This window comes from Aphelocoma coerulescens, chromosome 3 (genome assembly GCF_041296385.1).
Source record: "Aphelocoma coerulescens isolate FSJ_1873_10779 chromosome 3, UR_Acoe_1.0, whole genome shotgun sequence".
In the NCBI taxonomy this organism is placed as follows: Eukaryota; Metazoa; Chordata; class Aves; order Passeriformes; family Corvidae; genus Aphelocoma; species Aphelocoma coerulescens.
Window position 1 is genome coordinate 59,112,784 of NC_091016.1, and position 24,608 is coordinate 59,137,391.

Sequence of the window (24,608 nt, forward strand, 5' to 3'; positions counted from 1 at the left end):
TACAAAGCTGGAACCTCCCCCACAGCTGTTGGGTGTGCTTCAGGAAAACACAAAAAGGATGGCTAGAAGAATTCCTTCAATCTAACTACACTCAGAGGAGCCTGGCAACACATATTCAGGATAAGTACAGTACAACTCCCAGCACACAGATCTAGAGAAACTGTATTATCACTTGTCAAATTTTGCCTTAGCCAGAAATGAGGAAGAAGGAAGCTGGAAGATAGAAGACAGATCAGGCAGACCAGTCTGAGTCTCCCTGCTGAGACAAATAAAACCCTTCAGAAACAGAGACTTTCTTTTCAGATTTCAAGAATAGTTTTATGCAGTTGAAATACCTCTGATAAATAAGGCATTGCACTTTATAGTAGAATTTAGTATAATTTTTGTACATATATTTCAAGATGCCTTCTAAATGTAAGGCAATAAAAAAAAAGTCAGTTAATAGAAGCACAAAGAATAGAAAGTTTTGGAAACATTTTACGGCACAATTATCAAAAACCACCTAGCCTTATCTTAAACCTATTCCTCCAAATGTCAGCAGGAGTTCCACACTCTGTTCAAATGAGAGCAGAACTGGCAAACTTAAAACCATGTGCAAAAATGTGCCAAATCCAGAGAGTGCTCTTTCCCAGTCCTAGAAGTAGTCCTAGGATAATATTGTTACTGCAAATGAAAGAGGAATTGTAAGTGTTACAATAAGCTTACTAGCTCACTGACATAACTGTCATAGCATACACAATATAATCTGGATTTGACAAAGGTAAATGTGCTCAAAGTCTCACAGATTTGCCAATGAAAGGAAGGTTCATTCTTTCCTTGGCTTGTGTTCAGCCAGCTGTCAGACTGTGTGATCTCAAATGGCTTCAAAGGACATGAACACATTAAAACTCTTGTTAAGGACTGCTTCAAAAAACCCCTTCAAAAAGAACAATTCAAAATTTCAAATAGTTTTGTCAAAGCACTTGTAAGGGAGAAATTTTTTTTTATGGCCCATCAAGTAACAGTATAGTGGATACTCATTTAAAAAGTGTACACATAAGTCAAAACATATATGAAGATATGACTAAGCTCTCAGATTAAAAAGCAGAGAATTATTTACTCTGTACATATATCCAAGAAAATTATCTCTTCAACTGACAATATTTTAATGAGACAAAAATATCTCCTTCCTTTCCATTTCTTTGGCCACCAGACTCAAAACTAGAGAAGCAGGGACCAACATCACTCACCGATCCTTGTAGATGGCTTCTAACTCATGATATTAAAAAAAAACACTGTTTGCAACAGATGAACACATGATAACCTTACAACACACCTGTTTTAAAGTTAATATCTAAATGTGGAGTTACAATATTAAGGGGACAAGAAACTGAGGTCCAAGAGCTAAAAGCAGAAGAATGTTTTTACAACCACTAATTTAGATAGAAGTAAAAGATGATACTATACCTCTCTCAAGTTTTGTCTTCTGCAAAAACTTCCTATATTTTTACTGTCTAATATGCTATACATAATAAGCCTGACTCAACAGCTGGGGATGCTGTTATTTATTATTAAATCCCTAGCCCTCGTAGCCAAAAAGAACATCTGCTTTTATAGTTTATGCTTTAAAAATCAAAAATTCCACAAAGCAAAGATGAAAAATACCACTAATCTTGTCATGACCCAAGTTTCTTTCCACAAACATAATTCCATAAAAGGTCAACCCCCAAAGCTGTAAAGTTTTGTTTCTCTTTCATCAAGCCTCTACAATGAGCTGGCACTACTGACCTTCATTTCCTCTACTGCATTCTCTAGCTCTTCAGGGGACTTGTATTCAAAATCTTTCTCCAAGTATTCTTCTTCAGCTTGGGTCATCCACTCTTGCATCTCTGCCAAATCCTTCTTCAGATTTACAGCTTTTTCCTGACTTTCAGACAGGCGATTTTTCTGACTAATGATCTAGAATCCAAGGTGGAGAAAGAAATAGCAGCTTTGTTACTTAAATGTCCTTGCATATGTGAAAAAACACAAGTCTTTTTTAAAACATTTCACTACCAAAACCTTTTCAGGCTTTTTGAATTAACGAAACTTTTACATGCATACACAGACTTATGAACCCTTTTTAGCAGATCAACAAAATCTAGAGGTGAGGGAAGGAAAAATACGGCTTTTTTTTCCCCCTTCATTGAATGTAAACTGGTAACAATCCCTGGAAAAAGTCAGACAGAGTAAAATCCCCTTCTGATTACAAGTATCACATAGCTAGATATATCTTTATACCGAGCAATAGAACACTCTTCAGGCCTCACTTCTTTCCACAACCCAGACAATCTGGATCTATATCAACAGCAAAGCTCTCCAACACAGATTTTCATCAGGAATTGCAACAAAAGAAGTATGTTTCTACAGACAGCAGAAAGCTTCCACCCAAAAGAAACTACTAAATACACTGCAGTGGTAGTCTATTTATAGCCTTTTATTTTTCAAAGCTGCTTGGAAGCAGACAAAAATTATGCAGGGACAGAATAATATTCCAGACTTCAGAAACAACAAAAAAAAGTCAGACTTTCCTCCCACACTCCCCAGAAAGAGCAGCATAAAGAAAAGTGAACAAATTAATTTTTAATTACAAACAATTAAAGAGTTTATTTTGCTCCTTACAGTTAGGTACCAAGAAATATGTGTATTCAAATTGGACTTCAGCCACTCTGACAGTGGAACAAATAAAACATTCTCATCCCACTGTTTCACCACTTCCCCTCTTCACCATCCTCCCAATGCCACACAAGCTGACAGCTGCAGTAACAGGCAAGCACTAGCAACATGTGGAGAACTCACCTGTTTGCTCAGTTTCTCCCATTGAGTCTGGCAGTCTACTAGCCTAGACTTAGTCCAAGTATTTATGCTGGCAATGGGCTGAGCTCTTAGAGCAGCCTCTACTTCTTTCATCTCTTTCAGTGATGGTTCAATTGTCTCCATTTCATTGATGAACATCTGAACATACATCAGGGAAAATTAATGCTGTTCTTTAGCAAGATATTACATTAATTTATAACAGTATCCAAAATTTTGCAACTTTTAGTTATTCCAGAAAGACTTTTTGGAGCAGATTGATACTGTGTTCAATACCAGACTGCTTAAAATAGTCTGGTTTAAAACATCAGAACTATGCAACTAAAGAACAAAGTACAGCTTGCCATACACAGCATGAACATTTTCATATGCCAAATGCCAACACCAAAACAACACAAGTTTGAAGATTACATGCACTAAATATTCTGCTGTTTCTGGTATACCTCAATTTATGTTCTTCTCCTGGAAACAAACATTTGAAGGTACACTGTAATTACTTACTATAAGATGGAATTCTACATAACTGTGATCATTATGGGCCACTGACTAGCCAGGAATCTTCCTTGTAAGACAGATGCAACTCTAAACTTTAGGACTTTAATCAGAGTTATTTACTTGTTACTTTTACTGCCCTTGTAAGTTTAATGCAGAAAGCACTTTTCACCCACAGGTTCAATTCCATAATCACAAAAAATTGGGGAATATATATAAACTTTTTATAGAGGAAATAACGCCAACTTGTAGATAATTATTTGTAAATACAGTGAAGACCTTTGAAAAGCACAAAATATTATAGCTACACAAAAGAAACCGACTCAAACATGGCCTGAAGAAAGATAAAAAATTTTCTGGTGGGCTTTATGAAATATGCTATGGAGAGTACTTAATAGTACAAGCAAAATAATAAAGAAGAGATGCTACTTGTTATTTCAAAAGATTTCTTGTAAGAGCAAAACTTACTGTGCACTGATCAAGTTGCCTTTGAAGTCCTTCAGTATCTCCTTGAACAGCCTTTTCTGTCATTAAGAAGTCTTTCACACCATCCATCCACTTCTGAACAACTTTTGAGTCAGTCTGAATCAAATAGAACAAGGAACAGTTGATACATTGCTGTGATGAAGAATGTATGGCTGTTGCATTTCAATTTCTAGCAGCTGGCAAAGGATATTTTACAAGCTGCTGGCATAGTCTTGGTTTTGAATCAGACCAATTTTGGTTTAATTTTTGGGTATGTTTTGTTGGGGTTTTTGGGAGGAAAAGGGGTATCCCAAATGTCTCTCTTCTCAAATTTATATGAATGTTAAATTCGCAATAGTGATAATCTTCCATCCACCAGAGCATGGTTTAAGTGACACTGCACTGTTCCAGGCTATCTATCCCACCAAAGCACAGGATCAGGTAAGGAGGAGAGCATGGCTTCAAGAATGATGTGGTTATTCTTCACATGAAGGATCTGGCTGAAGGCTGGAAATATGCCTAAAACTTATGATAAAAAAAATGTGTGACTGTTTCCACTGCACTTTTTTGAAAGACAAATGCATTCCCAAGGAAAAGAGAGGGCCCTATAACAACATATATGTGGAGAAGAGGAGTGAATAATGCTAAACATCCTTGACAGGTAGAAACTGTGCTGGAAAAGCCATTTGCATAAGTGAGACACACATAAAAGGAAAAAAACAGATAGGATCAGACTAACTACTAAAATTTTAAAAAAATCAGTCTAGCTGTTTGAGACCAATAGCAGCTATTGTACTCACTAGAGCAACTCCTGGGGGAAAAAGTAAACACACACCCAATTTCAGAATAATCTGATCTAACAACTGGCAGTTGCCTTATACCCTGCAATGAGGTAGGAAGGGAAGGAGACAGAAGCATGGTCATCTCCTTGCCATGCAATCATGGATGTTCCAAATCATCCTTACAAACAAAACCAACACAAACTTAGAGAGAGATTTGCACAGAGACAAGATTTTCCTTCTTCTGGCTCAATCAACTTATGTGGTTGACATTTTTTATTAATATAGCTGGACTTCTTTTAATCAACATTTTTGGACTATTTGGTTGGAATTTTTAATAGATGGCATCTATTTATCCTGACACAATCATCACAGAACAGCTCATCAGCTTTACCTTCTACTCTGCATGTCACAGAGAAGGAAAGCATACACTTCATTTCCTTAAAAACCTCACACTAACAGTTTTTGCAAAATCAGTATGTTTGTTACACACTGTTTCTCAAAAAACGTGTGCACTAATGAAAAACATGACTAAGTTCATGTTTATTTTTAGATCAATGCTACCATTTGAGGTCAAAGTCATGACATTTTCCTCATTCCTTTTCCATTTTGGATTAATTTCCTGCAGATGATTAGCCTGAAAATCATTTTCCAAAAGACAGACCCCAGGATGCTTAACAGTGAACTATGGCTTAATGTAAAAAAATACGTATCTATAAAGGGTGTCATTTGACAAGGCACTTCAGCACGTAACTAATTTAGCTTCCTTACAATAAGCTATTTACATCAGTAGCTGAAAGGAATTAAGTGGGATTACTCAAAGTTAGACACACATTTAAATAACTTGCTGAATCACAAACCAAGCCTACAAAAGTTTAATTACATAAATGCTCCTGCATTGCACAGGTAAATAATTATCAATGGTCAAATAACCAGTGTAGGCTGTTGATGTACAAGAGCTCACAATTTTTAAAACAAACATCCTCATCATAGAATGGTTTGAGTTGGAAGGCACCCTAAAGATCATCCAGTCCAACCCACCAGCCATGGGCAGCATCATCTTCCACTAGACCCCATCCAAATGGGCCTTGAACACTTCCATGGATGAAGCATCCACAGCTTCTCTGGACAACATTTTCCACTGCCTGACCGCTCTCACAGCAAGGAATTTCTTCCTAATATCCAATCTAAACCTACCCTCTTTCAGTTTAGAGCCCGTTATCCCTTGTCCTATCCCTACATGCCCACGTGAAAAGTTCTCCTTCAGCTCTCTTGCAGTATCGCTTTAGGTACTGGAATTCTGCTATAAGGTTTTCCTTACAGAGCTTCACTTCTCCGGGATCAGTTTTTAAAATTTATTCCAAGCCAGAACAAAGATCAAATGTGTTGAATCTTGTTTACTCCTAGAAAAACCACATGATGTACAGCCATGCAGCAGATTTAAAAGATCTGAAAATGATACATAATCAAAGATGCAGCAAGCCATACATTACTAGAGGTATGATAACAGAGAATACAAGATAAAGAAATTTTCTTCTAGAAAATATAAGATGCAAAACTGATAAAGTGAGCCTTCTCTACTTTTCCCATCACGAGTATTACAGTCTTTCCAGTAAAACATTACTCCCAGTTCATGTCACTAATGCATGTGTTGTCAGCTTGGGGGAGCCTCCGTCACATCACAAATAACAGAAGAGCCACCTAAGCAGCAGGACACACAGGCAGATCTGCCACTGACATGCTCATCAGACTAACAAGGGCATCAGTCATTGTTCACCTGTCTGCTCACTGTCAAAATGAAAATATTTACATTGTTTCTTTTCAAAAACCTAAATGTGAGGAGTGTTGTTTTGGGAAATGTCTGTTTTTAAAGGTGATTTAGGAAAAAAAAGATAATTAAAAATAAACTAATACTTGCATGTAGTTGCACATGTCCTCCAAGCACTGACATTCACTTTTTTTTTTATTTTCTCCCCCACTTCAATGTTTTTTTCCTTCTAATAGCCAGGTGCTTCAATCCCTCTCTTAGCCAAGGAGATCCTGCCCAGCCATTCTCCAGACTCATCTTGTATCTCTGGTTTGGTGTCTGCACCAGGACAAGTTAGATCCTGGTGTGTCCAGTGCTGTCCCCAGCATTTTTATTCAACTTGTTCCAGATTGTCATTTTTATTTATACAGTATTAAACTACAAAGATCTCTGTATAGATAATTACCAAAGGAAAAGTCAGAAAATATAATATGACTGTCCCTCCACTGACAGCTTTACAAAACATTCAGAAAACACAGGAATTGTGTACTTAAAAATACAGTTCATAAGAAAACACAATGTAAGCCCCATATTTTGACAGATAGCATCAGTAGGTATTTCTTTAATTTTCAATTATTTAATAATAATAATAGTTTAATTTTAACAAAGCAACTATTTAATAATTGCTTCCCTTGTTTCTTCAGCTATAATTTCCTTTTTGGCTTCTGTACTTCCTTTTAAGGTAACAGGAAAGTGTTTATCATCTTGCTCAAGACCAAATTCTGTTCTCAAATCTACACAAAACAGTGCACTGCTTCACTGCTCTGCCCTCCATAGCAACTCAAAAGTCAAGTGGGCATAAAAATCCATCTTTCACCAGTGAGTGCTTCATATACTTGGTGATACCAACATCCCTTTGGACAGCTATGGAGAAGAGGGCACTTCACCTTTGACTGAAAAAACTAAATAACTGGTTACTAACTAAAACCCTGCTATGCTAATACTGCACACATCTACCCTACTCTCAATATCCTACTCTCAGCTAAACATGAGAGAGAATTTCAGTTTTCAAGAGCCATTCTGAACACAGTTAAAGCTGTGATTCAGTAAAATAGGTGCATGTACAGGCCACTCAACTGAACATGACTCAAGTGCAGAAAGAAGAATTTTGCATATTCAAGAAATTAAGAGAGGAGAAAAAGTGCACTAAAACTGATGAGTGATAAAAGATTTTGCTCACTGTATCTACAGAAAATCAAGGAAACTACAAAGTTGCAATCATTTGAAGAACAAGACTGACAGAAAGTTGTTGTACAAAGGACATTGAGGCAGGCTTACATGCAGAATATTTATTCTGTCATGCTTAATTAATAAGTGTGACCAGAGAGTGCCAGGAAGCAAATGAGACATGGTGGGATACTGCATATTAGGTCAAAGTCAGGAGAAAAATTAATGAGGAGGTGGTTGCTGGAAAGTAATCACCAAGGCTTTGGCTAAGCCTTAGAAGTTAATGTCTTCAGGGCTCCAGTACAAACCACCTCACTTTGGGCAGTCAGCTCCTGCTGACCAACCCCACCAGCTGCTCCACAGCTCCACATCATCCCACAGGCTGCTGCAAGTAGCTACTGTAGGATGGGTTTGAAGGAACCAGACTAAAAGCAGAAGCACAAGTACACATGCTCCTGAATACATTTAAGGCAGAGGGGGCTGGGGACAGCTTTTATCTTTATGATTCAGGTAGTACAGCTTAAAAAAAATTAATGACATGTTTCCTCTGAAAGCCTGCAATTCTTTTTCCTACTCATAGGTTGCTCTGTGGCTTTTATTTACAAGTTCACTAGCCTAGACTGGATTACCATACCTATGGTATTCATATGCACAGATCCCACACACATGCTGCTGGGAGCAGCTCAAGTCCTAAAATTAAAAATAGGTGAATAACACTTCATGAGCAGGATCAAGTTTTTCCCTTTAGGCATTTTTCCACCAGGTAAAACCTTTCACCAGAACATGGATGCGTACTCCGCTCCTAAGTGGTAGCCTGCTGATAGTTTTCCTTTAGTTACAATCTGTTTCCCCTACCATCACTTTTTCCAAGTTCGCAGTTTAAAAAGAAAAAAAAGAAAGAAAAAAAACAAAACAAAACAAACAAACAAAAAAACAAAAACAAAAACAAAAAACAAACAAACAAAAAAAACCAAACCCTAGTGGCTTGTCCAACTTTCTCTGCACCATCATGCAAGTCAATTACCTGGACTTGGTAACATACTTAAACATATGTGTCTATTCTGAGTAGTTCTTAATGATCCTGTCTGGCTTAAAATGAAAAAAAAAAAAAAAAAGAGAAAATAATAAAACCCACAGTCAAATTGAAATCTGAATGCACTACCAAATAAAGGATCCATTTTCTGCTTAAGAGGGATGGGAGAGCAAGAATGTAAAGAAACTTCTTTGGAAAAGTGATGGTGTACATGCCAGTGTTCTGAAGACAGAGCACACAGACAGCTGTTTATGTTTATAAATTGCGTGGTATGACACATCCTCCGTTAAATAGAAAAGAATATAAATAAATCCACACATTAAAATATGTTTATTGCATGTGAAAATATGTATTTTTTAGCTAATGCACATGTATCTTCCTCATGAGAGAATTTCTAAAGTCCCTTCTTGGTTTTTAAATTTTAAAATGCAATATGAAAATAAAAACAATATGAAACTTATTGAGAGTTTAGTTAAACAATACTCTGGGGGAAAACAATGTCACTGTAATTGGTCTTTTATACTGCTGTGATCAGCTTATACATCCAAGCTGATACTAAAGAACAGGCAGTGTCTATTTAACCTTTAGGTCACAATAATACTGCCATGAGCTAAATGACAATATATTTTCATATATATCTTCATAATTTTTTCCTACCCTCAGAAGAATACAAATAGTCTAAAAAAGGGACTTAAAACAAGCACAAATAAATCAATCTAACCAATAAATATTGAGTCCACTTCAGTTAAGTTACTTAAGCACTCATCTCTCCCCTCTATCAGTAGGTTAAACATCTACACATGCTTACTTTTAATCCCTTCATTTTTAAAAGGGTGGGATTTTCTGTCTTGCAGGATTTCATATGCATGTGTAAATATTTATAAAATAGGGAAGATGGCTAAGTAACCTTAATTTTTTAACTGTCCTTCCTGTCACTTCAGAGGCCATGGTTGACACTGGAAAAGTCACTATATCCAACCATTTTCTTTACTTCCTTTTCTAACTTCCTTGTACTAGTTCTTCATTACTTTTGACCAAAATCCCACTTGAAAAGAGCAGGTTTTCTGTAGCAGGCATGTAATTACACTTTTCGAGGCAGTGGGCATCTGACACCAATCACATAGAAGATGATCATCAGCCCCAACTGGGATCAACAGCACAGCTGATGCACCCTTGACCTTAGCATAACCTTTGCTTCTAGTACAGAAAGAGAGGGACACTAATTTTAAGTGAAAAAGTATTTCTGTTAGAAGACAAAATAATATCCTGGGCACATCAGAAGTCCACTTCTACGCTGCTACAAAGATACTATATATGCTTTCAGCCTCTGCCAGACTAGTGGATCATCAACATTCCACTTTTCAATCAGTGTCATCTGGGCTCCTGCAGGAACACACAGAAAGAAAGGTCTCTAAAGCAACTGAGTTACGCAACCAAAATAAAAAAATCCTTTTATTTTACCTCAAATATTCTCAACTTGCGCATAATTTCCTCCAGTAGTTTAACATCTTTGGAAATCTTGAGCTTTAACTTGTCCCAGCGTCCCTGCACTTCCTTGAACTCCTGCACGTAGGTGTTTTTTATATCCGAAGATGCATGCTTCTCCAAAGCCTTCGTTTCTTCAGCAAGTTTATCTACCCTGGGCTTCTGGGCTTCCAGTGTCTCACAAACTGTCTATAGCAAAGAAAAAAGTCTCCTTCCAGTATTAGCCATACAACATGTACACACTTACATACAAGTGCAAGCACATCATAAGTTTCATTGTGCAGAAAGTATACTCAGTGAAGAGCGATACTCCAGCTACAGTAGTTATCGCAGCAGAGATGTCCAAACAACCTTTTAAGCAGCAAAACATTCAGCTGTTCCACTGGTGCAGCAGCAGAGACTACAGAAGGGGAAGCAAAGCTTGGCCTCGTAGCTAAACAAGTGCTGGCACCCACACCTCTTGTGTGTCGGGCAGTACTGGCACTCAAGTCAACAAAGCAAGGGCTGTGCTACACTGCACTCACAGAGGAAACGGCAGTGTAGACAGACCAGGACCTCATTATTTTCATTCCCCCACAAGTTTGTTTGTTTTAAAAGCACATGAAAACCAGCTGAGTGTGTTCTTCCAAGTTTTGTAAAGTAAAATATAATGTCTTCGTTGCAAAAAACCTCTGGATACTCAAGTTTTGAAAACTACTTTTCCAGATGGGATACAGGGAGGATACAATCTGAATATATTCACTATGACATTGCTGATATAAAGAGTCACTTGATTTGAAAGAGCTAATTGACTAATATGAAAAATAACAGCTGAATGTATAAGTGAAAATAAGAAAAATGCCATTTCATTGAACTCATCATTTTGATTATCCTGCTTCAAAATTTGCTTAAGAGAAACTTGCAATAAATACATGAAATTATTATTAATCTAATGGATTTAATTTTCTAGTATGTACATTTAATGTGTACAAACAGGATGTGTGCATACATACTTTGCTGTATTTTTACTGAAGAAGATTCTTTTTTAAAATGTTCACATTCTCAAACCTACTTTACATTTATCATGTTTCTTTTCCTGGAAAGCATATCATTTTCTCTAAGAGAGGCAAAGAGGTAGCAATGAGGCTGGAAAGAGGAATAGCATGCTTTAGAAAACAAGGGCTTTCTGTGCAGGGGACCACAGATGAAGCACTTATCAGTGCCTGCTACAGTGTGCAGAGAGAGCTGGACAATCCCAAGGTCCACAAGCAGCTCCTCATCTACAGTTTGTTCCCCTCTCTGGCACTCTCATTAAAGCACCTACAATAGCACAGTATATCCAGGGTAATTAGTCTCTGAAGAAAATTGGGCAGAGGCAGGAAAAGACAAGCCTCCAAAGGCCAAATGCCATTGCAATTCATGTAGCATATGGATCAGAAAATCTCTGCCAAATTTAACAATACAGAAGCAACACTAAAGAGAAAACCAAAGAATCGAAGTTTGTTTTAATCTTCCGGTTCAAAAAAAACCCAAAGCACACCTCTGTTTACTGGACTTTTAAAAATCATCACTCTGCTAAATAGAGAAGGCTATAACAACACCCAGCAACCAGAGCTTAAGAGCTCCTCCAGAATCACCTGCAGCTTTTTTGGACCAACTCACAGGGAAAAATATGTGCTTCTGAAGGTGGGGGATGGTGGAGAGGGCAGGAAAGTATTTGTTTACAGAGTTTTTTCAAACAAACAAACAAAAAAGGGAAAAAGTACTGTAGATGCACAATTCACCCCCTGGAGAGAGGTCCATCCCTGCCTCAGCATCTGGTATTTGCAAAGCAACTGTCATCCATAAATTTTTGTCTACTTTATAAGCTCACAACAGGAAAAAAAATTGTTTCTAATGGAGAGAATTTTTGTATCAATTACCTTTATGGCTCACAAGCACTGTATTCCTTTGAAAGGCAATCTGGAGGCCAGAGAAGTACAGTTACTCTCTCCAAACACCCAAGCAGGATGAAGCAGGATGGGTTTGTCAACCAGCCGACCCTTAGACAGTTTAAGCAGGCAGACCCCTCACACCTGGGTGGGCTTTACCCAGTGCTTGGAGGGGAGGGTTGCAAGCCTGCACACCACAGTCCCTTAAGGAGAACAGAGGCAGGGTCAGAGAGTCCACCCTGCCCTAGGGAGGGACACAGCCTCCCAAGGACAGAAAGCCCAATCAGGCCAGGCACAGGCATGACTGTGGTGCAACTCAGAAAGGGGAAGCTCCCAGCTCCTGGTTTTCCTCACAACTGCTCTCAGCAACAGAGGAGCAGACCTTGGATGAGGTGATCCAACCAAGCCTCTAGAAGAGGGATGCTCTTGGGGCCCTAACACCCATTTTGGAACTCCTGAGCCCAGGAGATACACCAGAGAGTGCCTGGGGAAGCCACCAAGGCCATCTGAGGTCCTTTTCCCCTGGCTGAACAGTCCCAGCTCTCAGTCTCATCTCCTAGCACAGGCAGCAAGAGAAGCTGTGAAGTCTTGCAGGCTCGGTAGGAGATACCCAGCCCTTGCCTGGACACGTCCCTCAGCAGCCTGATAACCCAGCAAGCCACCTCCAAAAGCGGGTTCCACACCCCTGACATCGCTCTGAGCGGTGTTAGCCCCCCCACTGAAAACACGGCAGGAGAACAGAGGGCGGCAGCAGCGGAGCAACTTCCTCACTTCAGCACAAAGGTGAGGGTTACCTTTGCCTGCTGCAGGGCGGTCTCAACCCTGCCGGGCTCGCTGAGCCCGCTGGCAATGGAGTGCTGCTCGCCCTCCAGCTTGCTCAGCGCGTCCTTCAGCTGCTGCAGGGACTCCACGTACTCCTGGCTCGGCTGGCTTTCTGTCTCTGGTACCATGTAAAAGAGTAAGGAAACAAAACTCAAGGTAAGGACTTGAACCCAAATCGTAGAAGATGTGAACATAATCAACTTCCAAGACCTAAGAAACTCTTCTGCTGATAGCATTGTTGTTCCTTTAAAAATATTAAATATATAATATACAAATATATTACATAGAATATAATAATAAATATGCAACCTCTCAAAAGATTTACAAACTCAATCCTATTTTCAGAAATTTTTTTATGCACTTAAGCACCTAAATCTGTTTGGGTGGGTGAGGTGGTAGAATTGACAGTATTTAAATTATATATTATTATATCAATAACAATCCATAGTATTTAAAAAATATAAACCACCCAAATTTAGTATTTTGCAGTTTCAAGTTTTAGACATATCTACTATTTATCTCCAAACACACACACACAGATATTTGCTATACATAGGAAACATAGTATAGCATATATAATAGCCATATATTACATACTAAATTAAATATACACACTATATATTGGAACTATGTAAGCTAGTATTTCTAAATATATTTGTGTGCATATATATATAAACACATAAAACACATTAGTGTGGGCTTGTGTTTTGGTTGCTTTTTTGCATTTTTTTAATCTATTTACCCACACAAATATATAAAAATAGCAGTTTTCAGCCTGTTGCCAGAACAGAGACTATCTAGGAATAGTGAAAAGGGAATTAAAATTTGGATGGAGTATCTGCTTGCCATCTTCAACACATCTCAAAATTTGTTCGATCCAGCCCTGTGTGGAATCCCAGGCAGGAGGCAGCACCTCAATGGCATTTCAGAATGACAACAGCCAGTTTGAATAACTGCACCAAACAGGATTTTGCCTGTAAGTCCTGTACTGTGGTATGCACATTCTGGCCTTGGATTCACTACCACTTTTGTTACTGCCACAAGTGAAAATTAATCTAAGCCTTGTTCTGACTCACCAGGTAGCTTTTCAACAGCTTACCAACAGAACTGTTGGTTCATTTATAAAAATGAGTCAACATTTTTAGAGCAAAACAGAGTTATCCAGCTTCGTTTCTCAAAAAGCCAGGATCAATTTAAAGAGAGGAAAAAAGTTTAATAAAAAGCATATAGGTGCATTGTCACTAAACTACAGCAAATCCTGAAGGAGAAGAAAATAGTTAAAATAGCCTCCAAATGACAAAAAAAATTGAGTCAATTCCCATTTAAAAAATGCCCATAGAGATGAGACTGAATAGCACTCCATGGGGGAATTTTCAGAGGCTCAAAGAAAAGCCATGAGAGGAGCTGGCCTTCTGTCAGTCAAAGCCTGCCAAGTTCACAAATACCTAGGTCACACCACCAGTTGTTTCCACCAGTTACATGGCTCTGGAAGTTTTTACCTGGCAGCAATTCAAACTATGCTGTAAATAAAGAGCTAAAACCCTGAACTGACATTTCCCTCTATTCTTCAGCAATATAATTTCTCTGCAGGTTGTCTCATTTAAAAAATACACAAATTCAATGTATTAGAATATATATGGTGTTTCTGCCAAGCAGTAACTGGTTCAAGTATACCAATAACACCTCAAGTGACGCGTGGCACAAAACAAAAAGTATTTTTGTCACATGAGGTATAATTACCAAAATACAAAATACCAATAAAATTACTTACAAGTACATGAACTCAAAACAGCTATAAAATAATTCTTCACAGTAAGAATGAAAACATACCCTTGCAATATGAACATGGCTGACAGATACTTTATTCATACCGTTTTCTGCATGGATATAATTGAAGTATGCAGGCCTGGTGCAACACATTATATAATGGCCTAACAATTTAGTAATTGAGCCTATTTTTATTACACACAGAATACAGTGTTAATGCTCTTCCATTTGGAGCTGTTAATAAAACACTTCCTCAAATTCCTCTGAAACAAAAACTGAAAACAAAAAATCTCTTACAGGTCTGTGCTGCTGCTCTTCAGCTGGAAAGTATTACCAGAACTACATATTTCATGCACTACATTTAAAATCCTTTAGAAACCAGCATGACTGGTTTGAATGTTCATAATGAAATTTTTAATGCAATAACAATCGAAGTAGAAACTGCCTGAAAAGCAAACCAGATTCCAAATCACTTCAAAGATGAAATTTCCAAAAGGAATTATGTATGACTGATGTGCTCAAAGCTATTGGAAAGAATAAATTTCACACACGGACTTCCATTTTACAACGTTCTCCTAATCGTCTGTTTTTGATTTCTAGAATTATTTATTTCTGTAAGTGCCAGTGAGAGACAGATCTTTGAGCTACATCATCTGCCTTAAATATGTCTTGTTATGTAGTTAAATGAGGTTTCAGGAACGTTGCATCCTTGCACAATTGTTTTTAACACCATGGAATGATATTTTTTTGAACTGTGCACAGAGAAAGCCATATTCTCCCAGGTGAATAAAATAATTTTGTCAGTTTGACGCAAAGCCTAGCATAATCAATACAAACACTCTACCAGAATTTAATGAGTTTTCAGTCAGCTCAAAACAAACAAACAAAAAAAAATACCAAAACACAAGTAAGCAGGGGGCTTTATGTTAACATATGTATTTATGTTTATTTATTTACCTTTTTTCAGCTGTTGGTGACGTTCCTCTAGTTTCTGATGAGTCAACTTGAAGTGATCAAGAAAACCACTCAAGTTCTCCTGAATGAAATTTGGAGGCATGGGCTGAGAGGTGAGTGTCTTGCAGGTGGCTTTCAGATGTTCCAACTGTGGACTCAGGCTTACAAGATGAGTTAACTCCTGCTGTAAAAGATAAATACCAAAACCAAAATTCACACTTTCCCTGTAAACACAAATATTTTATTAGGCTACTGCAGCTCATCCACATTACTAGGGTGACAACATTAAAGAATGTCTGTGACAGATACCAAAATCTTCCAGCCAGATCAGGTGCCCTGCATGCCTTAGAAACTGAGTTATCTTACTGACTAGGCTAAGCTCCTCTAGGGCATCCTATGCTTCTGACTTCAAGCTTCCAATCAAAATCAACAAGTTTTGCCAGACTTACCTGACATAAGTCTTTCAGGACTGCTGAGGACTGGGATGCTGAAGAAGCGTCATTTTTAAGCCAGTCATCCTTCTCAATTAGAGTCTTTTCAAGCTCATTCATTTCCTTTAAATAAGCATTTATATCTTCCTGGTATTTTATCTTTCTGGCCACTTCTTCTAGACTTTGAACCACATCTTTCCACCCCAACAAAATTTTCTCCAACACAGTTTTTATATCCAATGTAGGAAGTCCTTCTACAAAGATTATACAAATTATTGTTATGTTAACTGCAACACATTTTCATTAACAGGCATTTAACCTTTCCTCTCTTCAAATGCAGGTGCACTTTCACATTAACATACAAAATGCTTTGATTCCAAGTCCAATATCTATAAATCTATACTTATTACTAGCACCATTTCAGTTTTATATTTCCAGGGAAACGTAGAGTGAGATACTCCAATTTTGAGGAAAAGACATATGGAGGGGTTTTTTTGCTGAACCACTCTAGCAGAAGTAGAGCCCAAAGCACTGGTCAGGGCAGCCAGGCAGTTTCTACAAGAGCACTTGATGACCCTGCTCCATAGATCCCTGTGCCCACACACTGGCCACAGGCTTGGCACACCAACACCACAGCAGCCGCAGCCCCATGGAAGGAGCAAGAACACAAGGATCAGTCACTGCCATTATGGCACAGCCGGTACACGTCCCAGGATGGAAATGGATGTAGGCACACACGTTCCAATGCTGTGCAGTATTCCACGCAGGTGTCACTGGGCCTAGGTCTGGAAAAAGGCTTGGGCCTGAGCTGGACAGAACATATTATCAGACCCTAACAAAATTAGGGGTTGTAGACTGGTTATTTTCTATAGATCCCAGACTTTAAGATGATAATCAATTAGAAAGCAAATTATTGACCTTAGTTTTTGCTGATACAAAGCAGCTTTTCAACTATGCATTTCTTGTTACGGTCAACAGATGCTGGTTTCATAGCCATGACCTATCACAGCTAAAGGGGTTTGTAGAAGAAAGAAGGGAGGATTTCTGTTCAGGTTTGAAAAAAAGAACATCTAAAAATTTTTATAAATCCACCTCCAGGTTGAATCAACGGCTTTCAGCCATCAGCTTCAGGGCAATGGCACCCACTGTAAAAAGCTTCAGCAGGCAAGGAGGGGAAGACTGGACATGCTTAGTAAATTGGGGCATATGAGCAAAGCATCGGACTGCAAAAAATTAGAATTGCTGAGAAATCCAACGGAAATCAGCAGTTTCCAAAAGGGATGCAGGTCATTATGCAGGACAGTGATACCATCCTCTCTCCTGTCTGAATGCTACCAGCAATAACTTCACCACAAGTCAAGTGCATAGAAGACCTAAAAGACTGCCTCTAGATGATATGAACACCTTTTATAGTGGTATCATTTCACTGATGGAGTTTTTTTCAATATGAAACAAGATTTTGGCAAGGCCTAAAGATTCAACTTTCATGGATGTCAATTACAAGTTTCCCTGGATAAGAGTTTTAACTGACAATCATTTTCCCAATCATATAGAGTTCTCTTGCCTTTGAGCCATAAATTGTGATTCTATCATTAAAAACACACTGACAGTTTTTACAACAATAGGTAAAACTATGAAAAAAAAGAGATACACATATAAGTATCAAGTTTAAACTTGGCGTCAAAATTTTCACTTCTCTATAGCAATTAGTTTTAAGACTATTAAAATCAAACTACTTCCTCGAAAGCATGTAACTGACATTGCTACTGAAATAGAAATAATTTCTTAAAATACCCCTTAAAAGACTGCAAATGAACACAGGCACATTAATCAATAATAATCTTGCTTTTCTAAAAGCTTTAATAAAAACAAAACACATAACTAACTAGTAACAGTAACAATGACCAATGCAGGAATGAAAATTAAGGTAGAGGGAAGGAATAAACTGCAGTGCTTAACTGGAGATAATATATTTCAGTATTCTTTCCCAGCAACTCAACTGATTAAATCACAAAAGAGAAAGACCTTCAAGTTCCTTACCCTTTCCCATTTGATCCAAAAGAATGTGTCCACTTCGTTTCAGTTCATCTAACTTCTGGCTTTTTTCAGCTCTTTCCTTTTCAATCACCTTCAAAGTGAATCCCAAAAGAATACAGTGGCAGCAAGGGTTATTTTCCTTGACTTCCCTCTTTCCCCCAAGTAATATCTTTTTCCTACTACTACCCAAAACACAACCAGTTTTCTTAGATACAACATGTTCTGAGGTGCATGTTAGATCTGCTTTTCAGAAAACAAATACAAAAGGAGTTAGCTCTCACAAGTACCAGGCATGCAAGAGATCAGTGCAACAGCACCATGAAGTCCAAACAGCAAGAACTATAGCACATTAGTAATCCACTCTCATAAGCTATAGTGCTTTACTCTCCTTCAAAGATTTGGAGAGGGACATTCTCTGACTACCAAGATTTTTAAAGGATAAGGTCCTCCCACAAGTTATACATATTGGTGAATATTCCTTTGTGAGTCAATAGGTACAATACATCCACAGAGGAAACATGAGCTCCTTGGCCACAAAACCACTTCAATATCCTCTGTGATTACAACGAAGTATCTCCAAACTAAAATCTTTTGAACTTCATGTCAAAGGTCATTACTCTGATTTAGACTTGCTACAGTAAATTCAGAAACATGCACTTATTTGCACAGCTGGGAAGAACAAACTCTATCCTATCCACTTACAGTCCAATCATTTAAAAACAGTACTGTTCATGGGAACCTGGTGTTCATTTCAGTGCCTCTTTTTTAAGGAGCTATAAACAGTCAAAGATCTATAAATAAAATATTGGGATGGTTGTTTTGGTTTTTATTTCCAACAGTACTTTCATTCCAAACATTCCTACTGGCACTATTTTGCACTACAGCACTAAGAAGGAGCCTCTTTATGCATATTTTTAAGTATTGTTTTTGATTTCAAAAGCAGATTCAGGTCCTGCTAAAGCTCCAGTAAGCCTTCATTAACTAAGCATGCTCAAGAACCAGAAAAAGGCAAGAATACATTCCTGACACAGAAGGAATAGAAAATAAAATGGCTATTTCACAGCTCCCACAAGCTTCTGTAAAATTATGTAGTGTGTCTTGCAGGTCAGCAATATTGCACACAAGTTGTAACAATCAGGTTTTCTCCAAAATTAATAGAGCAAACAACGTGTCCAAGCATTATAAACAACAAACCACTTTAGACCCTGGGCGGTACAACGCTTGAGGAGTGTCACAGCATGATTCAAGGAGTTTCTGAGCACCCCACTGGCCTATCTCTACCAAAATTATATAAGTGATGTCAATCAAGGCCATTTCCAACTGTGAAACATGAAACCAAAATATGCTACTTAGTGTAAAAGATAATAATCCTGAAGACAGACATTTTTTCAGAACTCCAAAGGAGACACCAGTAATACACATTTTTAAAATTTCCTCTGGATTATGCAATACCACCAGCAAAAAACTGGTCAGAGATTTCCATGTATGCCCAGTTCTGAAACTATTTAACTAAAAGACTTAATCCCCTCAAAGCATGTGGATCAGCTCACACCTCCAGCTGACAGCCAGCTTAGATACAAAGTATACTATTCACTGAAACATGCTCTATCTCCGCATTTTACCTTCAACTTTTCTTTCATGCTTGAAGTCTCTCTCATCATCTTATATTCTTTGATGTCTGCGGCCTGAATGGCAGATTTTGATTTCGAAATCCAGTTCAAGAGCTCAGCACTTTCAGCATCAAACCTAGTTTAAAAGGTCAGACAGTGGTTTGTTTTTTGGTTTTTGTTTCATTTTTTCCCCATTCAGTCACTCTGTCTTAAAACTCAAAAGTCTTAAAGTTCAGCACATTATTTGATCCCAAACCAGCAACAATGTACACAGAATTCATGCTTCTCATACTACCATTCACAGGAAGTAGAGACAGACTTCCAAAAGCCTACCATAATAAAAATTATACCCACAGTATTAGCCTTCAGGACCAAATTGAGAATACATGAGGCAATTTATCTTTCCTTTCTTCTTTTACACATAGCTTCACACAAACTATAACGGTTTCTTTTAATATGTTACAGAACAGATCTCTCAATGCTGAGTATTTTGAAAGCAATGAACTAAACCTCAGGAACAAGACAAATAAGAATTGCAGTTCTAAGTTTCCTAAGTCTGCAACACTATTTTCTCTGAAGGAAAAGCTAACAGAGGCAGTGACACCTGACAAACATTTCTGTACTCTTCCCTGACTAAAGATTAGCTTATAACTTACTGGTTTTGTCTACAGTGGACATACCTATGCTAAAATTTTTCTTACTCTTCCAACCCCTAAGCTACAACCTGACACCATGAAAAAGCCCCAATCAACTCTCAAATTAACCAGTACTGTACAGAACTTGAGAGATGAACAGATACACTGCACAGACCACAAGTCAGGTCATATTACAACTACACTATTTAACAGTGTCAATTCTAACATGGAATAACAGCACCCCAATAAATGCAACTGTCAATCTCTCAAACCTTCCATGGGAAAACTGGCAAAATTCCACTTACTGGTCATCTGTTGGTTTCAACATAAGTAAATGGAAACACAGAAAAACTGTTTTTCATACAGTTTTGAACTCTAGGAAAACAGATGACAGATAAAACTTTTTTTTGCTCTCAAAATCTAAATGGGTTGCTGACTGCTTTACTGCCCTGGGACACCCACATGCAGACACCACCCCCACCAGAGCTTGGATGGTTTGACCAGTGTCCTCAAGAGGGTTTGGGCAGGATCTTCACCCCTTCAAACCTCCATTCATCCTCCAGAAAAAATGAATAGACATCTCTTCTTCATTGTGCAAATACACATCACCTAGCACAGCGACTCCCTAGTCTTGATGCAGCCTCCAGCATATCTCTAAATGACTTGACAATGATTTAAACCAGTAACACTTCAAGGAAATGCTAATTTCCTTAGCCAAGCACAAAAAGAAAAATGTTGAGCATACAGCATTTAATTTACCTTGAAACAATTCCTTTAATTTTAGGTATGCTAGTTAATAAAGAGAATTCAATGCAAATTATTAAACATTGCTTAGCCTAAGAGGAGAGAAGGCTCCAGGAAAACTTGATAGCAGCCTTCCAGTACCTAAAGGAGGGCTACAAGAAAAGTGGAGGGGGACTTGATCGGGAAGTGTATTGATAGGACAAGGAGTAAATTTTAAAGTGAAAGAGAGTATATTCAGATCACATATAAGGAAGAAATTTTTCAGTAGGAGAGTGACAAGATACTGCCCAGAGAAGCTATGGATGCCCCATCCCTGGAAGTGTTCCAGACCCAGCTGAATGGGACTCCAAACAACCTAGTCTAGTGCAAGGTGTCCCTGTCGACAGCAGGGAGGTTGGAATGAGATGAGCTTTAAGGTCCCTTCCAGCCCAAATCATTCTATGAGTCTATATAGGCAAACCAGCCAGCCACTCCAGAAACACTTGTCAAAGGAGACACCAGTGTAATATTATTCTTACTACTAAATACAAGGGAGATGGAAAATGTTTCTGAGCCTCTTTTTTTGTGCAGTTTCTTTCATTTTTCTCATATATTTTATGGAGATTAGAAATAAATAATAGATCAATCAAAATGCCACCTTTTAAGCAAAGATGAAAAGACATTTTTCCTAAAGAAAGTAAATATAATTCTATATTTTCAGCAAAGGAGCTGAGGTACAAAGGACTGAAGACCTACTTCTATGAGAAACAAAACATCCCTGTTTTCCTTTAAAAAAAAAAAGAGCCACAGGTTTTCTGTTGCTCTGAAAGCAAGGCTGTATATAACATTACATTCCCATTCAGAGAATCACAGAATTGTCAGGGTTGGAAGGGATGACTGAAGGTAATCTAGTCAAGCCCCCAGGCCCAACCTCACAACTGCAACTTAAGTATTGCTCACTTGCATAGAAGAAGAATCAAAAGCCAAGACAGTCTCTGTAGCATCTAATGAGCAAGGGAAAGTGGCAGTGACACATACTTACTTTTTCTTTGCTTCGCTGTCCCCTGGAATTTGCCTTTTCTTTGGGAGTGGTGGTGGGGGCAACTCCTGTCTGGACTGTTTAACCACTACCTGTTCCTTCAATGGTGTTTCTGCAGCAGTCTTCTGTGAAACCTGTGACATTCCTACGCTTCCTACAGCTTGAGTTACCTACACAAAATAATTTAGGGCAAGGATTATGTAACATTTTTACTCAAGCTGAACTGCTTTTCCATATTTTCTTTTATTCAGTCATAAAAGCCTGTTCATTCACTCCCCCAAATGACCACACTGAGCTGTCATGAAGCACCTTTATCACAGATGCACTCTGAGAAAAAGATCATTATTCTCATTTTACAGATAGAAACCAAGCATCAAAATTCTCAGTTCAACTAGAATCATGCAAGTCCAAGTGAACTATAACAAAATGAGTGTATGTATTTTCTTTCATAATTTGGTCACAAAAAGAACCAAGGTACTTGGAGTTTATTGATAGCAATTCTACATTTTGCATTTTCACTCCATAAAACCAAGCCTAGATCTCAAACAGCTGATACACAGTGATTTTGACCCTAAAACTCACTCAAGTCAACAGAAGCCTCCCATGCTCTTTATCAGGTTATAAGCTAAGTCCCAGGAGACTCAACCTGTGAGTTCTAAGTATGTGCTTGATATTTAAAGGGAGTGAAGGGCTGGAGACAGGAATTGGCATTCTCTAGTGCTTTGACTCAAACACAAGAACAAATTAAAGCCACATGGCTGAAAAGAACCCCTACTCAGACTGCACAACTCATTCACTATACCCTAAATGGATCATGAATTAGTGCCATGGTTTTCACCATAACAACACATTAATATCACAAAAAAAAGCACATATGAGTTATAAAGCTGTCAAATAAAACTCTCACAGAATCTAGTAGGAGTTCTTTCTAAATAAAAACATTACCAAGCACTCAAAATACTAAAATAAACATTGAACAATCCAGCTTGGCTATCATCGTTACATGTCAAACAAACAACTACTCTATGTTCAACAGATGAGAAATCATACTCACAGAGCATAAATACTTGCATAACTCTCATTTATTTATCTATTCTGGGGTTTGGGTTTTGCCTTTGTTTTCTTTTAGTATCAGATTTAATCCAGTCCCAGCACTCTTATAATATTTAAAGGCATTTGCATTGACTGATAATACATGCCCAGCCTGCTTCACTCATCAGAAAAATGAAGCTTAATCTGTGTGAGAAAGGAGTAATAGTACTAGTCAGGTTAACAACTTGGGCTTTTGGAGACCAAAAACATAGGCAGTTTTGTCAGCCCCATGTGAAAAAGCACTCAACTACCTCTCCAGCCTGATGCCAAGACAATTTTGCTGACACAGTGAAGTTTGCATACATACAGTCATATAAAAAGCTAAAATGTAATAAAGCCTAAAGTAAATACCTGGTTAGAGTAATCCTCTAGCTTCTGAACCAAACTGTCCCACCTCTGCGTTAGTTCTTCTTGATCCTGATCAATTTTACTGGATGCTCTGCCATTTCCAAGGATTTGGGCCACATCCTGACCTAGCTCATTCAGCTGGTCTAGTGTTTGTCGTTTCATACCCATATCCTCTTTTAAAATCTGTAGTTAAAAGAAAAGATTAAAATATGATGTCAAGTATTCTACTTCCCCTAAGCTTTAATTCCACGGCTAAGAGCAACCAGCAGCATCTCTTTAGTAACAGTTACAAATTATTAGTTCAGGTACAAGCTACTCCAATGAAATTAAAAAAAGCCCACACCACAAACCTATACTTTGGAAAGCACAGCTGACTGGTAGCCTGTAATAACATCCAAACCCTGTCAAAAATCTAGGGTAGCTGTTCCAGATTTTGGCACACCAACATGGAATGGCCATGGAGTAAGCAATACATATTTTTTAAATTCAAGTGCAAGAATCTGGCAAGGAAAGAATGTTGGCCTGGCTTCTAATGTATCAGACATTCACATTCACTAGGGTCAAACTAGTAATTTGCCACTCATCTAGTCTATGAGATTTGATGGGACAGAGCAGGATATCAATACTCACTGCTAGTTTTCGAACATTCACACTCAGGTCTGTTTGATCTTTAAAGTTGCTTGTCTGGACCTTACTCAAAGCCTCTTCTTTCTCAGTTAACCAAGCTTTCAATAAGCACTGCAGATCATAAGAAAAAGAGCACAAGAAAATACTAAGACTGTCAAACAGCTATTGAGAATTGCTTCTTTAAGATCTTTGCATTCAAAGCACAGTTCTGCAGTCTTTATATGCTGGAATTTCAGTTGACTTTAACAAAAATAGCACATAAAAGAGGACGAAAATATCAGATATGGGAAGTAAGTAATACTTACAGCAAAACAGTTTCAACATAACCATTTGTCAATATACCAGAGCACACCTCCCCCAAAATTATTTATACAGCAAACAGATATCCACCATAAAGCTAACATAGGATTCATAAATCATATTAGAATATGTCAAAATAGCATGTATGCTTTCTTTTGTTTTCCACCCTTCTTCCTCTGTGATTCAAACACAGCTGTCACAAACATTTTCCCACAGAAGTTATATCACTGGTAATTCCTATTTCTTTTAGTCC

At 38.0% G+C, this 24,608-nt stretch overlaps 1 protein-coding gene across 6 annotated transcripts in view; it reads right to left on the bottom strand.

The window, feature by feature from the left end:
- Positions 1–24,608, bottom strand: part of UTRN (utrophin) — a 359,524-nt gene that overhangs the window by 245,910 nt on the left and 89,006 nt on the right. For 5 of the 6 annotated variants that reach the window (XM_069010452.1, XM_069010449.1, XM_069010450.1 and 2 more), the window contains 12 exons: positions 24,059–24,166; positions 23,432–23,611; positions 21,992–22,158; positions 19,604–19,727; positions 17,985–18,072; positions 15,963–16,198; positions 15,517–15,697; positions 12,765–12,910; positions 10,037–10,249; positions 3,793–3,906; positions 2,818–2,973; positions 1,768–1,938 (listed from right to left, as the gene is read on the bottom strand). In XM_069010452.1, coding sequence (XP_068866553.1) covers positions 1,768–1,938; positions 2,818–2,973; positions 3,793–3,906; positions 10,037–10,249; positions 12,765–12,910; positions 15,517–15,697; positions 15,963–16,198; positions 17,985–18,072; positions 19,604–19,727; positions 21,992–22,158; positions 23,432–23,611; positions 24,059–24,166 — 1,884 coding nt within the window. The remainder of the gene's footprint in view (positions 1–1,767; positions 1,939–2,817; positions 2,974–3,792; positions 3,907–10,036; positions 10,250–12,764; positions 12,911–15,516; positions 15,698–15,962; positions 16,199–17,984; positions 18,073–19,603; positions 19,728–21,991; positions 22,159–23,431; positions 23,612–24,058; positions 24,167–24,608) is intronic. The other variant, XM_069010451.1, reaches the window with a different exon arrangement.